Consider the following 15,342-nt stretch of genomic DNA (forward strand, 5'->3'; position numbering starts at 1 on the left):
AATGCTCAAACTACCACACAATTGCACTCATCTCACACGCTAGTAAGGTAATGCTCAAAATTCTCCAAGCCAAGCTTCAGCAATACGTGAACCATGAACATCCAGATGGTCAAGCTGGTTTTAGAAAAGGCAGAGGAACCAGAGATCAAATTGCCAACATCCACTGGATCATCAAAAAAGCAAGAGAGTTCCAGAAAAACATCTATTTCTGCTTTATTGACTATGCCAAAGCCTTTGACTGTGTGGATCACAATAAACTGTGGAAAATTCTGAAAGAGATGGGAATACCAGACCACCTGACCTGCCTCTTGAGAAATCTGTATGCAGGTCAGGAAGCAACAGTTAGAACTGGACATGGAACAACAGACTGGTTCCAAATAGGAAAAGGAGTATGTCGAGGCTGTATATTGTCACCCTGCTTATTTAACTTATATGCAGAGTACATCATGAGAAACACTGGGCTGGGGGAAGCACAAGCTGGAATCAAGATTGCTGGGAGAAATATCAATAACCTCAGATATGCAGATGACACCACCCTTATGGCAGAAAGTGAAGAGGAACTAAAAAGCCTCTTGATGAAAGTGAAAGAGGAGAGTGAAAAAGTTGGCTTAAAGCTCAACATTCAGAAAATGAAGATCATGGCATCTGGTCCCATCACTTCATGGGAAATAGATGGGGAAACAGTGGAAACAGTGTCAGACTTAATTTTTTTGAGCTCCAAAATCACTACAGATGGTGACTGCGGCCATGAAATTAAAAGACACTTACTCCTTTAAGAAAAGTTATGACCAACCTAGATAGCATATTGAAAATCAGAGACATTGCTTTGCCAACAAACGTCCGGCTAGTCAAGGGTATGGTTTTTCCTGTGGTCATGTATGGACGTGAGAGTTGGACTGTGAAGAAAGCTGAGCACCAAAGAATTGATGCTTTTGAACTGTGGTGTTGCAGAAGACTCTTGAGAGTCCCTTGGACTGCAAGGAGATCCAACCAGTCCATTCTAAAGGAGATCAGCCCTGGGTGTTCTTTGGAAGGAATGAAACTCCAGTACTATGGCCACCTCAAGTGAAGAGTTGACTCATTGGAAAAGACTCTGATGCTGGGAGGGATTGGGGGCAGGAGGAAAAGGGGATGGCAGAGGATGAGATGGCTGGATGGCATCACCGACTCAATGGACGTGAGTTTGAGTGAACTCTGGGAGATGGAGATGGACAGGGAGGCCTGGCATGCTGCGATTCATGGGGTCACAGAGAGTCGGACACAACTGAGCGACTGAACTCAGCTGAACTGAACATGTTGTAAATATTCAAAAAATATGTATTTGGTGCTTACGATTTGATAGGTATTGTGAAATACATGAAGGTTACAAGGCAAATAAGACAGACATCATTCCTATTATCCGCTCCTCAAATGAAGTCATTAAACACTGGCTCTCTTCAGAGAACTGGATTCAACACGGTGGAAGATACAAAAGAAGAGGGAGGGGACAGAAAGAAATCTTTTATATAGAAAGCCTTCAGATTTATAGCTGAGTTTCCAGGAACAAAAATAATTTAAAGCAATGATTGTTTCCCAAACTGAACTTTTTCCAGACTGCAATTAAATTTTTCCTTATTGAGCAAAAAAGAACATTTCATCCTTATCAAAAGATTTCTCTGTAAAAGTGTACTTTGCTGTATCAGTGAGGACACTTTCAGCTATAAGTTAGAATAAAAATCTTGGAATTGCCTAAATAATAAGGAAATGAATTGTGTCACATACCTGGAAAGTCCAGAGGCAAGGCCAAGTCCATGCATGGGCTGATCAGAACTCTGGCTCAATTGCTCTGAATTCCTCTGAGTGTGAGGTTTTTGTTTTTGTTTTTCATCAGACTGATTTCCCTCCTGACTGGGTTGTCTGCAACAATGGAAAAATTTTGCTCTTTTGTTTATGAAAGTTGGACGTAGGGAAAACTTCTCTTTAGCTTTGTCCCCCTGGAATAAAGACCTTCTTTTTTAGGCAGATTGGACCATCTCAAATCACATGCCCACCCCTGGGCCAATGACAGTATCCAGTGGAATGCAACATGTTGATTGGCTTAACTCTTATTCCTGAACCAATCATAAAGCAGAGGGATGAAATTATGATGATGGTAGATCAGAACCTATGCTTGGACTTGGGCATGGAAACAGCTCCATCTGAGACACATGGGAAAGAGTATACTAGTCAAAGTTAGGGTCTGTTAGGAAGGTCTGGTTGCTGTTAGACAACCAACAATAACTTGTTCATATGATCAGGAGAATTTAAGCCACAGGAGCGCTGCTGACTGACCTCAAACACTGTACTCATTTCAAGTATAATGGGGCTCATTATGTGTTTCATTTCCCTTTAGATTAGTACTGAATTTCCAGTAGAGAGCAAAACATATTTTAAATGTGAAAATAAGAATTCAATGGAAAAAAATTGAAAAAAAAAAGATAATTCAATGGAACCACCAGTGTATGTTGAAAAATTATTTATTCAAACTCCTCTTTCTTACAGAAAAAGAAACCTAATGTCCCTAAAAGTGAAGTGACTTGCTTAAGGTCACCTTCTTACTTAGCGGCAGAGTCCAAAACCACAGCTATCTCACACATCAATATGACTGTTCCTGCCCCTGTCCTGTGCCCTTCAAGTTATATCTTGAATGCAACTTTCTTGGAACTAGGAAATTCTAATATACTGCATATGTTAAATATAATACATGCTTATTTTTTGGATTATAATATTTCCATGAATTATTAAATACTTATATAATGATTCAGTTTAACATCTCAATATCCCTAGTAGGTAGGCAGAGGTGTGGGCTATTTCTGTTTTGTAGCAGAATGGAACAGGCTGTCCAATTCATAGTCAGGTTTTCTAACTTTCTTTTTCCTGGTTAGTATCTCCCTGCATCAATGTTGGTGCAATCAATACTTCTCTTGGTAGCAGAGGAATTGCCTAGCCACACACTGTTGGGCCTGGGGGTGGGCAGAAGGGAAGGCTGTTTGAAAATCTACTTTTCCATCTGTTCTCAGAACTGGAATGAAATGACAGAGCTGGTCTCCTCCAATGGCAATTACTGTAATTACCGCAAGGCTTTTGCCGACTGCGACGGCTTCAAAATCCCAATCCTTGGCGTCCACTTGAAAGACTTGATAGCAGTCCATGTCATTTTCCCAGACTGGACAGAGGAGAACAAAGTGAACATTGTGAAAATGCACCAGCTCTCTGTTACCCTGAGTGAACTGGTGTCCCTGCAGAATGCCTCTCACCACTTGGAACCCAACCTGGATTTGATCAACTTGCTCACGGTGAGTTCAACGGGCTGGAGCTTGTGCTCCAATAGACTGGAGCTTGAACCTCACCTCCCAGGGGATGCAGAAAGATTCCCGCCAGCAGTTCACAATGAGGGCAGGGGAGGGGTGGGATGCAGGGTCAGTGGTTGGAAAGAAATCTCAAAGGAGGAAGGGTGGGGAAGCCACACCTGTAACCTGCGTAAGTTCAAACTGTTAAATATGATCTCCAAGCAAAGAAAATTCCGTTTGCTTTGAGGGTCCCAGTCTCTGCCCCCACAGCTCTGGTTTCTGGAGTTCTTAGAGAAGCCTTCCAGCTCTGTCCTCAGGGCCTCACAATCCTGAATCACACTAATCTAATCCTGCATCACACACATCCCCTGGGAGGCGAGGTTCAAGAGAAGCTCACTGGCTTCTCTGGATCCTCACCGCATAGCTGTAGCTGAAGCCTGGAGTAAAGCAGGAACCTCCTCCAAGATCTCCCTGCCCCCACTCCCACCAACCTCCCCAGACCACCAGAGGCACTTCCCAGTCTGGCCCTGGAGGCCCTTCAGGACTTGCTTTCTGACTCTTAGTCTCTCCTCATTTCTGATCACCCGATCCCGCATCACACCTGCCTTTGAGGAGTATGGGACTTAGACTTTCCACCAGTAATTGCTGCCTTCTACTTTCTGACCATTGCATTTTCTTGGAAAATCCTTTCCTTAGCCCTCCATCCCACCGCCCCCCTCCCTCTGGCACCCCATGACTAGCTTAAATTTAAATGCCTCTCTCTTTATTTAGATGCTCTAAGGGAGCATTCTGTTTCCCTCCAAAGCAGTAATGCATCTGTCACCTGTGTTGCCCTTGCACTTTGTACTTTCTTCTCTATAGGAGGTAACACTTGACATTAGATTTGGTTTTTTTTTTCTGTCTACTTGCCTTATGCATAGCATGTCCCCAGCACCTTCCATAGTACCTGGCATATGTAGGGGCTCAACAGATGAACTGAACGCTATAATTAGGAATGATGTCGGTTGGAAGAAATTAACCCATTTCTCATCATTTTATTAGTATTAGTAGCACACACAGTTAGCTGGTCTCTAGGTCTTAGCACTTTTAGATACACAGGTGTGTAGAAGAGAATATTTCCCATTGGCTGCTTCTTTGTAAGGGGGGAAAAGAGGCATAAGCAAATTCTCTCAGCTTAGCTGAAACAAGTGGAGGAGTAACTTCCTTGTTTGGGTTTATGACACTGTAACATTTGAAACTTGGCTTCAATACTGAATCAACTACTTCCTTCCAACGGCCATAGGAAATGAAAACAACAATCCCTCTGAAGCTCCGAAGGGCTAAATCCTCTAGGGCTGCTGCATTGGAATAAGAGTGTGGTTCCTAGACCTTCTCACCGACTGTTCCTAGAACACAGAATTGTCTACCAAAGAGTTGACCCCCTAGGTGTAGGCAATAATGGCAACTGCCTTCTTTGTATAAAGCAGAAGTGGCCAACACATAGAAACACAAATCTCTTGGGGTTCAGATTGTGTGACAAATGATAAACACACAGACATTCTCACTGGGTGTGGGGGGAACCTCACAATCATCCAGGCACCTGCATTTATTAATCATTTGCCATGTAAATCTGTTTCTATGAATAAGTGACCAGAGTTGCAGCCCCAATCAGACTGTGTAAACCCACACACACAGGTGATGTCTGCAGACCAATCTCAGGGTGTAGCCAAGGTTTCAGGTGTCTGTGTTCAGACTGTTGCCCTATCCTCAGTGAAGGATAGCTTCACATAGCAGGTGCCTACACCTGGGCAGCTTCTCATCTGGAAAAAAGATAACGATAGAGTAGGGGAAATAATTTTTAATTGTAAATGCAGCAAGCAACATCGTGACAGAGAAATCTTAAAGGATTTTGAATGAAATTTTGGGATGCTGATGGAAAAATCTGAATTCCAGAGGTAAAAGCTAAGAAATAATTGGGTTTTTGCTGAGAAGGAAAGACAAAGGAAAAAACCTCAATCTCTAGCTATCTCTCTCTCTCAGAAATTGAAGGAAAATTTAGAAGCCACCAGGCATCATATTTCTGGAGAAGGCCATGGCAACCCACTCCAGTACTCTTGCCTGGAAAATCCCATGGATGGAGGAGCCTGGTAGGCTGCAGTCTGTGGGATTGCACAAAGTTGGACACGACTGAAGCGACTTAGCAGCAGCAGCAGCAGGCATCAGAGTCGGACACGACTGAGCGACTTCTCTTTCACGTTTCACTTTCATTCATTGGAGAAGGAAATGGCAACCCACTCCAGTGTTCTTGTCTGGAGAGTCCCAGGGACGGGGGAGCCTGGTGGGCTGCCGTCTATGGGGTCGCACGGAGTCGGACACGACTGAAGCGACTTATCAGCAGCAGCAGCAGGCATCATATTTAGTCATAGCAGTGGTAGTAGAGTGTAGTATCCGGGCCAGAATCTCTGATGGGAGATATAGCTGTTAACCTTGCCTCTGCAGTTTTTTAGCTTTGTCTCCTTGCTAACTGACTTTGGATTGTTTTCCTAAAGAGTTTTGTGCTCATTTGTGAGGTCTCACCCAGTTCTAAACTTCTGTGGTTCTAGATGTAAGGAATGGTGGAGCCTTGGGACTAAGGAACCAAGTGTCAGCTCGATCCCGTGGCTCCAGCCCAGCACGCATCAGGATAGCAGATTTCCAGAGAGGAGCACAATCATCAAGTCAGTTCCTACACTTACAGCCAAGTGCCTTACTCTCTCCCCACAGCCAAGGAGAAAGTTCAGTGCGTTCATTCTTCCTGGCCATAGGCAGGTTAATCTCCTCAGAATCAGGGTGGAGGAGGCTCCCAGGACATGTTCACTGCAGCCCAGTGAACATCTCATGAACCACATACATGTCGGGATGAGAACCATGTGATTGACGGCAGCTGCCCAAACGCATGTGAGGTCATTCTTAGGCACAGCATTAAAGGGGTGATTCTTTCTGCTCCAAGACCCTAGGTCAAGTTTCTGCCTGAAGTGACTGCTTCTAAATATGGCCCCTGGTGAGGAAGCTGATATCAGTTGAGAGCTCCAAAAAAAGGAAAATAAGAACTTTTAAGTTCGTCAACAATTGCTATGTATTTGCCCGCTCTCTATATAGCAATGCTTGAACTTTCTGTAGTAATTGATTCCAGTTTTCACAGCACTTTTCATATATATTGCCTCAGTAGATTCTCACACATGCCCTGTGATGTAGCCTGGGCAGGTCAGACGGCATAACATCACCCCTGCTGCTTCCTGTTTTAGAAATGCAGAAGCTGAGAGTCATAAAGGACAAAAAAGCTTGCAAATAACCAACTTCTGAATCCCCAGTTTGGATGTTTCTCTCTCTCATGCTCTGATGGACATTTACTCAGTAATGTGGAAATATTGCTGATATTTATTTTATTTTGCATTTTTGAAAATTAAATAATCTCCCTTTTCATAGATGTCAATCGTATCCAACTCTTTGTGACCCCATGGACTATACAGTCCATGGAATTCTCCAGGCCAGAATACTGGAGTGGGTAGCCTTTCCCTTCTCCAGGGGGTCTTCCCAACCCAGGATTGAACCTGGGTCTCCCACATTGCAGACAGGTTCTTTTTTTTTTAATATAAATTTATTTATTTTAATTGGAGGCTAATTACTTTACAATATTGTATTGGTTGGGCATACATCAACATGAATCTTCCATGGCTGTACACATGTTCCCCATCCTGAAACTCCCTCCTACCTTCCCTCCCCATACCATCCCTCTGGGTCATCCCAGTGCACCAGCCCCAAGCATCCTGTATCATGCATCGAACCTTGACTGGCGATTCATTTCACATATGATATTATACATGTTTCAATGCCATTCTCCCAATGTAGACAGATTCTTTATCAGCTGAGCCACAACGGAAGCCCAAGAATACTGGAGTGGGTAGCCTATCCCTTCTCCAGGGGATCTTCCTGATCCAGGAATCGAACCGGGGTCTCCTGCATTGCAGGTGGATTCTTTACTTACTGAGCTATGGGGGAAGCATGTAAGAACAAGTTAATTACAAAACAAAATCTATGTGAGCAGGGACTCTGTTTGCCATTTTTTTTATCGTAACCTTAGCCCCCCAAACGGCACTGGGCACATGAAAGAAAGGTGACCATACCACCAAACTGCTGTGATTTGGGTTATTCCCTGTTTGAGGGAAGATCTGGAGAAGACCCTTTCCATTGTGATCCTAATTCATGTAACCAGGAGCTTTCAGACTGAGGCTTCTTGTTTCACGGTACATGAAATAGTCTGTTCTTTTTTCATAGTATTTTTAGATCTATCAGTTACGTTTACCATTCTGAGTATATGCAAATAACTGGAAAGCCCCTGTGTTTTTACAATCGAAGAAGAAGAAGAGGAGAAGAAGAGGAGGAGGAGGAGGAGGGAGAGGAAGAGGCAGAATTGTAAGAATTGTGAATGGAGATAATTTGATGACCAAGTGTGTGTTATTTTACAATTCTCCAGTCAAGGCAATGTCAGTCCTAAGATGCAGACTAAATCCACAGCCATCTCTGCTGATAGGCTTGGATGTAAAAGCAACAACCTGAAACAGTGACTCAAAACATTTTTCAGAAACAAGCAAACTTAAAATGTTAGACATAAATAAAGATTTTTGAAATCCCATTGACAAGCTGCCTCTATTATTAAAAAGGTGTGTAAGAAGTAGAACAGGGCCGTAACACCCAGAGGAGATCCAAGAAAGCAAGTAAGATTGTGACTGGGAAAGCAGAGAGCTGGCAGGCCTGACCCAGATGGCAGCTCTGGATTCATGGTTGAACACTGTAGCGTTTGGCTGGTATATCGATTGGAAGCCAAACCCTGCAGTTCCCTTCTGTGTGACCCTCTAAAACAAACTGCAGTGGACACATACTGGCTCGTTTAATCTTCTCAACAATCCTGGGAGGGAACTATTATTGATTCCCATTTTACAGATTGAGACAGACTCTAAAGGCTAAAACTAACACAACACTGTTAATCAACTATACTCCAGTAAAAAAAAAAAAAAAAAATTTGAAAAGGTTAATGACTCACTTAGGTTTATACTGCCACTAACAAATGGAAAGCAAACCTTCCATTTGGTTTCCAAATGGAAGAAGACCAAAACATTTCCATCATGGAGTCAGGTATCTGTTCATTTGACACAAGAAAATCCCCACGGATGTTCTGTATCTTTTGAAAGAGCATCTCCCCTACTTGGTGTGTGGCATATTTAGGTTTTTGGTTGGATGTTCTTGCACTACCATCTTCTCTTCTCCCACAGATGCCAGTGCCATCGTTAGAGGAGGAGTCATGAGGACAGGAACATACTCATTAAAGCCTGGGTTAACTCCTGATATCGAGTAATTCAGAAGGAAGAAGTCACTCAGTTTTCTAGGTAGCATTCACAATGCAAGGTAGCAAACCAGGACAGGGATTATGGGGATAGAAAAGACAGGTATGCGCTTTGCTTCCATGAGGCTTGGAGATCAGCAGAGTCTTCTATTGTGGAATTTACAAAATGGTCAGCAACTTTTCATGGCAGATGTGCTTTATTTGACCCACAAGGAATCATAAAAATTTTTTTATTACTAGATCCCAGTGCTTAAAATGGGAGCATTTCATATAACAGTCCAGATTTGTGACTTCTTTTGATAAATTGGAAGATGTGGCACTTGTTGTCAGACTGATGACAGTTTGCCTTAGCTGAGTAGTGGCTGTCTCCCATTCATCAGAGTTCACACCCGCCCCCTTGCTTCCCTAACCCAGAGATCCAGTGTCAAATTCCACTTATCAGCACAAATTTTTCTTCTTGTTGGGCTAAGAAGAAAGATCCTCAAGTTAATCACATTGCAAAACTCTGTTGCCTAATACTCCATTGTACCAGTGTCTCTATCACAATCTCTCTTTCACGCATCTTCTTTCACTCAGTTATATAGTGGGCTGGCTCCTAAAAGCATTTGTTTGTGACATGGGCTAGTTCCTCTCCAGCAAAAGGTCAGGGCCCTTGAAGGTAGAAGTGACCGCTCTTCAGGGGAAGGTGAATACAGTGTGCATTCTTTGTGAGCAGGATTTTCCTGATCTGAAATAATACTAGGGTAATTTTGTAGTAAAGTCAATTGTCAATTTTATTATGCTTGGAAAAAACCTTTAGATGACGAAGTCTAGGTAAAGCAATACATGATCAGATGTGTGGAATTCTTAACTTAAATATTATGTTTAGTAGGCAGAATAGTGACTAGAATGGTCCTCACCATATATTAGGCGGCCAATAAATATTTGTTCAATGAATGATGCAAGAATGCTGTTTTATAATGCCAGCTTCTTCTTTTTTTTTTAATGAGATAAAACAGAAAGATAAATTCTTCAAGGATATCCTTTGCCTCTGAGTTTTCTCTTGCTTCCTTCTTCTTTCTCTTCACTCTCATTCCATACCTGTACACATTAAGCCTTTGTCTAATTTATCTAAGCCTTTTTTTAATTGAGTTTTTAACGTTTGAATTTTTTCCTAAGTAGAAAACTATTTAACTTTTTGGCTGTGTCAGGTCTTAGTTGTGGCACCTGCGGGATCTTTCTTTGTGGTGTGCGTCTTCTCAGCCCAGGTAGACTCTATAGTGTGGTATGTGGGCTTAGTTACCCCACAGCATGTGGGCTTAGTTCCCCAACCAAAGATCGAACCTGCGTCCCCTACCATGGAATGTGGATTCTTAACCACTGGACTACCAGGGAAGTCCCTAAGCTTTTATTTTTAGATGAAATACATTAAAGGAAAATTTTCATGCTTAAATGGACAGAGAAAGGACAGGGCACATGGTTCTCTTCCCTGATGATGCCATGGTAGGATTCATCTTCCCAGTGAAGGGCATGTATGGCAATTATCCAGGCTTATTTAAGTCTTATGAATTCTGTTTTAGGTGAAGGAGACCATGCGCTTTAAGGTTTTATAGATTTTATCCATATTTGTCAGTCTTAGTGTATGTTGTCATCCTTGCCTACCCTGTGTTTTCTCTCTGTATTTTTCTAAGTCTTCCCAGGAAGGTCCTAGTGTACAAATTCCTCTGTGAATCCATTCTGATCTTTTCAGTCTTCAGTGGTCCCTCCGCACAGTAATAAGAGTAGTTTTAGCAGCTGTAACAATAACAATGGCAGCAACAACATCAGATTCCATTTCCTGAGATTTCACTGTGTACCAGGCCCTGTGTGAAGTCCTTTACATGCAGTATTTCATTTGATCATGATAAAAATGCAATTAGATAAGGGATTTTTGTGATCGTTCCCATTTTACAGAAGTGGAAACTGAATGTCAGAGAGAAAATAACTGGCTCAAGGTCACAGAGTTAACCAGAGACAGGCTTAGATCTGAAGTGAGGTCTCCAAAACCTCTCTGCCATGCTTATACACGCTGCCCCATGAAAACTTCCTACAGCACTTAGTGTGGGACAGTTTCCTCGCATTTAGCTTGTATTACCTTTTGTTGATATGAATATATCTTTTTGTGTTCAGGTCCTATTTATTCAAATAAAGTGTCAGGCCCTTGAGGGCAGAAATAGCTTTATACCATTTTGTATCACCAGAACCTAGCACAATGCTCGGAAAAAATAGAAACCTCTTAATTGCTCCTTTATTTCTACAGTTCTCTAATCAAACCTCTAAGACAGCACTGATTCCATTTTCAAGTCTTATTTTATGCACTTGTCCTATTCTATAATATCAAGAATTCCTGATCTCTGGGTCTTAGGAGCTTGGTTCTTAGGAGCTGCTCAATAATTATTGAGAAATTGAGTCAATGGTTCTTATATGCTGATGACCACACTAAGTTTAACTTTTTTCTTTTTGAAATTTCATTTTCCACCTCTGCAATGCTATCTTTTTAATGTTCTACATTCAGCTCACTACGTTGACCCCAAGCATTTGGTTTGAAGAAATTTCAGCAATGTAAATAAGTAAATAAATAATTCAGCATTCTGATTTATCCCTTCTAATTTGTTGTAGCTTTCTCTGGACCTCTATCACACAGAAGATGATATTTACAAACTATCACTGGTTCTGGAGCCTAGAAATTCTAAATCGGTAGGTATTGCTTTCTCTCTGAGGATTAGTGACAAACACCATTATTTGTCATTTACAATAATTGCCCATTACAATAGTGCTATGTGGTCTAAAGATTGAGGAATTAAAAAAAAATCTATATTCTCATTTTACCAGTGGAACAGCTTAGCCCTGACAGATAATTATCTCTTCACTTCACAGGCTAACAAAGAAGAACATCATTTCCAATTACTCTGTTTTATTCTTGATCTTCCATGTTCCCTCTGAGAACTACCTACATATAGGGCTAAAAAATAAGAAGCGGTAACAATAACTCATCTTAATGTTAAAGATCATTCTGACCCTTCCAGGCTTTTTTTAAAGCCTATTCAACATAAAATTAGATTTAATAAATGTTAAATACCCTATTCATAATTCACAAATTTCTCTACTAATGATTGACCCAACTCAGAATTTCAATACCTTATTTGGATAGCACCTCACCTAATTGATAGTTGACTCTTAGTAAAGAAACATTATACAATGAATTGAAGAAATTGCATTACTGAGTGTACACTGTTCATTACTTTTAGCAAGTAGACTGTAGCTCAGCTATGTTTTACACCAGGAAGAAAAATATCAGGATGAATATGAAATTTACAATAAGGATGAGGTTTGCATGGTGAAGAAAAAATTTATGTCTGTTTCTTATATATATATATATATATCTCCTGAGATCAATTTTCTTACAAATGTCTCATTCATTACCTCCATGAGTTCTGTGGTGTGTTGCCAGCAACTCTAGGCTCTAAGTCTGTCCATCTATTAATACCCACTACAATTCTGAACCATTGAATTGAAAGAGGCAGAATGATTGTGAATGCTGTTCACAGTGAAGGCCAGGTGGGAGAGCATAAACTTGAGTCTGAGTCAGTTGACCTAGTAGCATCTGTTCTTAAAATAATGAGTGGTGTTTCCATCACTATGTTCCCCTCCCTGCCAGTCCCAAGAGGCTCATCTTCTGGGGACACTGCAGAATGCAGCCTTATGGGAAGATACAGCACAGACAAAGGGAGGGGTTAGGGCTAGACTCTTCAAAATTAGCATGATAAAGAGAGCTCAAAAGAAAGGTGGACTTCCCAGATGGTGCAGTGGTAAAGAATATGCCTGCCAATGCAGAAGACAAAGGTTTGATCCCTAGGTGGGGAAGATCCCTTAGAATGAGAAATGACAACCCACTCCAGTGTTCTTGCCTGGGAAATCCCATGGACAGGGGAGACTGGCAGGCTACAGTCCATGGGGTCACAAAGAGTCGGACACAACTGAGCACAAATATAAGCAAGAAGGTAAAGTAATGCTATTGAAAAAAGGGAATTCGTAAGCTTCTCTTTCATTCCGTAGCTCTGGTGTGATGAAGCTGTCCTGTACATGCACACAGCATTGCTGCCTCGCGACACCTTCCTTTAGCTGTAACCAGACATCTTAATTGCTGCCTGTTGGCTGTTGAATGCCTGGCAGGTCATAATATGTATGTTATCTCATTGACTCTGTTAAGCAAACAGAGTCTAGTGAGCATAGGAATCTTCGACACAGCCAGTAAGCGGGAGAATTTGGATTCCTCTCAGGACTGTCTGGCTTCAGCACCTGTGCTTTTTCCTATGATGCTTCCCATCATTTCCTCACCATCTCTTGTTCAGAAACAGGGTAGGAATGATCATGTTGGCATACATGCCTGATTTGTGCCCTTTAGAGTTACTTTATTTTCAGTCTCAAGTTTTGCCAATTTTAGGAGATATTTCCATACAATATAAAAAAAAAAAATCTTTAAAAAGTATTTATTTATTTGATTTCACCAGGTAGCAGATGGGATCTTTAGTTGCAGCACATGTGATATAATTCCCTGACCAGGAATCGAACCTGGGCCCCCACATTGAAAGCATGGAGTCTTAGCCATGGGATCACCAGGGAAGTCCCAAAAGAGTCTTTTTATCTCTTATCAAAGCAGAAGCTTTTGAAAACCTTTCAAAGTGCTAAAATCCTGTTGTTGTTTAGTCGCTCAGTCGTATCCAACTCTTTTGTGACCCCGTGGGCTGTAGCCCGCCAGGCTCTTCTGTCTTTAGGATTCTCCAGGCAAGTATACTGGAACGGGTTGCCATTTCCTTCTCCAGGGGAATATTCCTGACCCAGGGATCGGACCCGTGTCTCCTTCACTGGCAGGCGTATTCTTTACCACTGAGCCACCAGGGAAGCCCGCTAAAATGAAAACTCTATGAAAACGCATTTCCCAATCCCTTTCTGTCTCTTCTCTAAGTGGAATGTCATCCTATTGGTATTTAGTGTTTGACGCTTGTTGGGAATTAGAGAACAATTTCCAGTCAGGATTATTACTGAGAGCCTGTGGCTTTAGCGTGCTTACAGCTAGAGCCGGCCAACCTCACCTACTTAGTCTCAGAGCTTCTCGGCCTTTCTCTGTTCACAGGGGCATCCTTTGTGCCTCCCTATTTTCTGTGTTTTACTTCATGTCTCAGTTTTTTTCATGCTACCTCTAGGTCAAAAGAAATACCTAACATTTCTACTTACAGAATAGTTAGGTCCAGACAACTAAATATGTATAAATATTGATATACTAATGACTTAGTACCTGCTTGAAAAAAACACACTGAAAAAGATATTATTTTTACTTCATTCTTAAATAACCACAGATTGTAATGTGTATTAGGCATTGTACAGTTTCTTACATCTTGGAATCATATTGATACTGTCACCCTTATTGCTTGTTCCAGATTGATTTTTTGCTTCACAAAGATATGATATCCTTGGTAGAAACATAGCGTGATTTAATGGGTGACCTTTGTAGTTTGTGTGGAGTCGGACAAATATTGAGTATAGCTATATTTCCTTTGGAAGTTTGAAATATCTTCTGGTATCCCTCTGAATTTATGATAGTGCTTTGAGGAGACTGGGGTACTTTACCAAGTACCAAGGGAACCAAGGGTTTAGTCCTTTGTCATATCAACAAGATGAAAGACTTGACCGAAAGAGCCGAGATGGGAGTGTGTGTGTGTGTGTGTGTGTGTGTGTGTCAGAGAGCGAGAGAGACTGTGAAAGGGTAACCATATGCAGATGGCAGATATTTTTTGTTTTATTTGTAGCCCACGGGATATCAGAAACACCCACCTCACAACATTAGTAGAGGCGTGAATCCGTGTAGTTACACCTTGGCTCCCCTTGCAAAAATTTTATTCCAAACTCAGTGTCCAATTAAAAAAAAAAATCTGCTAATACATGTGTGTAGGTAGGCACCAGGAAAAATATTTCATTGTGTGAGAGTCCAAGGGAGAGCACATAACGTGCACAGCGCTCTTGGCTGGTCTCCTGATAGGACTGTTTTGTGCTTGTGCCGTATAAACTTGTTATGCATGTTGCCACCATCTTCTCTCATTCTTAAGTGAAAATAGCTTGCAAGAACGTAGTAACACCTGTGGAGAAAACAAGTTGCACTAAAGAGGGCTCAAGGGAGCTAGCGATTATTCAAACCATCAAGAAGTGATTAAGCATATTGAGAGAGACGCTGGCGAGATGACATAAACTTGGCTGTGCAGCGCTGCCTGCTTGCTGCACACACCTAATTTATCACTAGCACTGAGTATTAAAGAATTAGATAACTGCTGTTTCATAGGCTTTCTATTATACAAAAGAACCTGTATGGTGTGTTATAGAGATGTTTACCAGTGTTTTAGTATTATTTAGGGAACTTGGATAGGATTTTTGGATAAGCAGGATGAGTAATGTTTTTTCCCACCTATAATAATGCAATCTAGGCTCCTGCTAAACAAAACGCACTATCCAAATATGTATTTGGTTACAGATTAGATTCTACTGACAAAATATTCCATTAACAACATTTTCATCGATGTTTGTTTTAAAAACATTTAAGTGCTACACAAATTTAATTTTCTACTGATGTGAACATGCAAAACTTACATGTCTTTCTCAGTGTCC

The 15,342-nt window shown here is 41.4% G+C and overlaps 1 protein-coding gene across 8 annotated transcripts in view; it reads left to right on the forward strand.

Moving 5' to 3' along the window:
• The window catches only part of RASGRP3 (RAS guanyl releasing protein 3), a 118,672-nt gene that overhangs the window by 82,223 nt on the left and 21,107 nt on the right, over window positions 1–15,342 (forward strand). For all 8 annotated transcript variants that reach the window (XM_055539789.1, XM_055539782.1, XM_055539788.1 and 5 more), the window contains 2 exons: window positions 3,039–3,314; window positions 11,305–11,382. In XM_055539789.1, the coding sequence (XP_055395764.1) occupies window positions 3,039–3,314; window positions 11,305–11,382 (354 nt within the window). The remainder of the gene's footprint in view (window positions 1–3,038; window positions 3,315–11,304; window positions 11,383–15,342) is intronic.

The sequence above is a fragment of the Bubalus kerabau genome, chromosome 11 (genome assembly GCF_029407905.1).
Source record: "Bubalus kerabau isolate K-KA32 ecotype Philippines breed swamp buffalo chromosome 11, PCC_UOA_SB_1v2, whole genome shotgun sequence".
In the NCBI taxonomy this organism is placed as follows: Eukaryota; Metazoa; Chordata; class Mammalia; order Artiodactyla; family Bovidae; genus Bubalus; species Bubalus kerabau.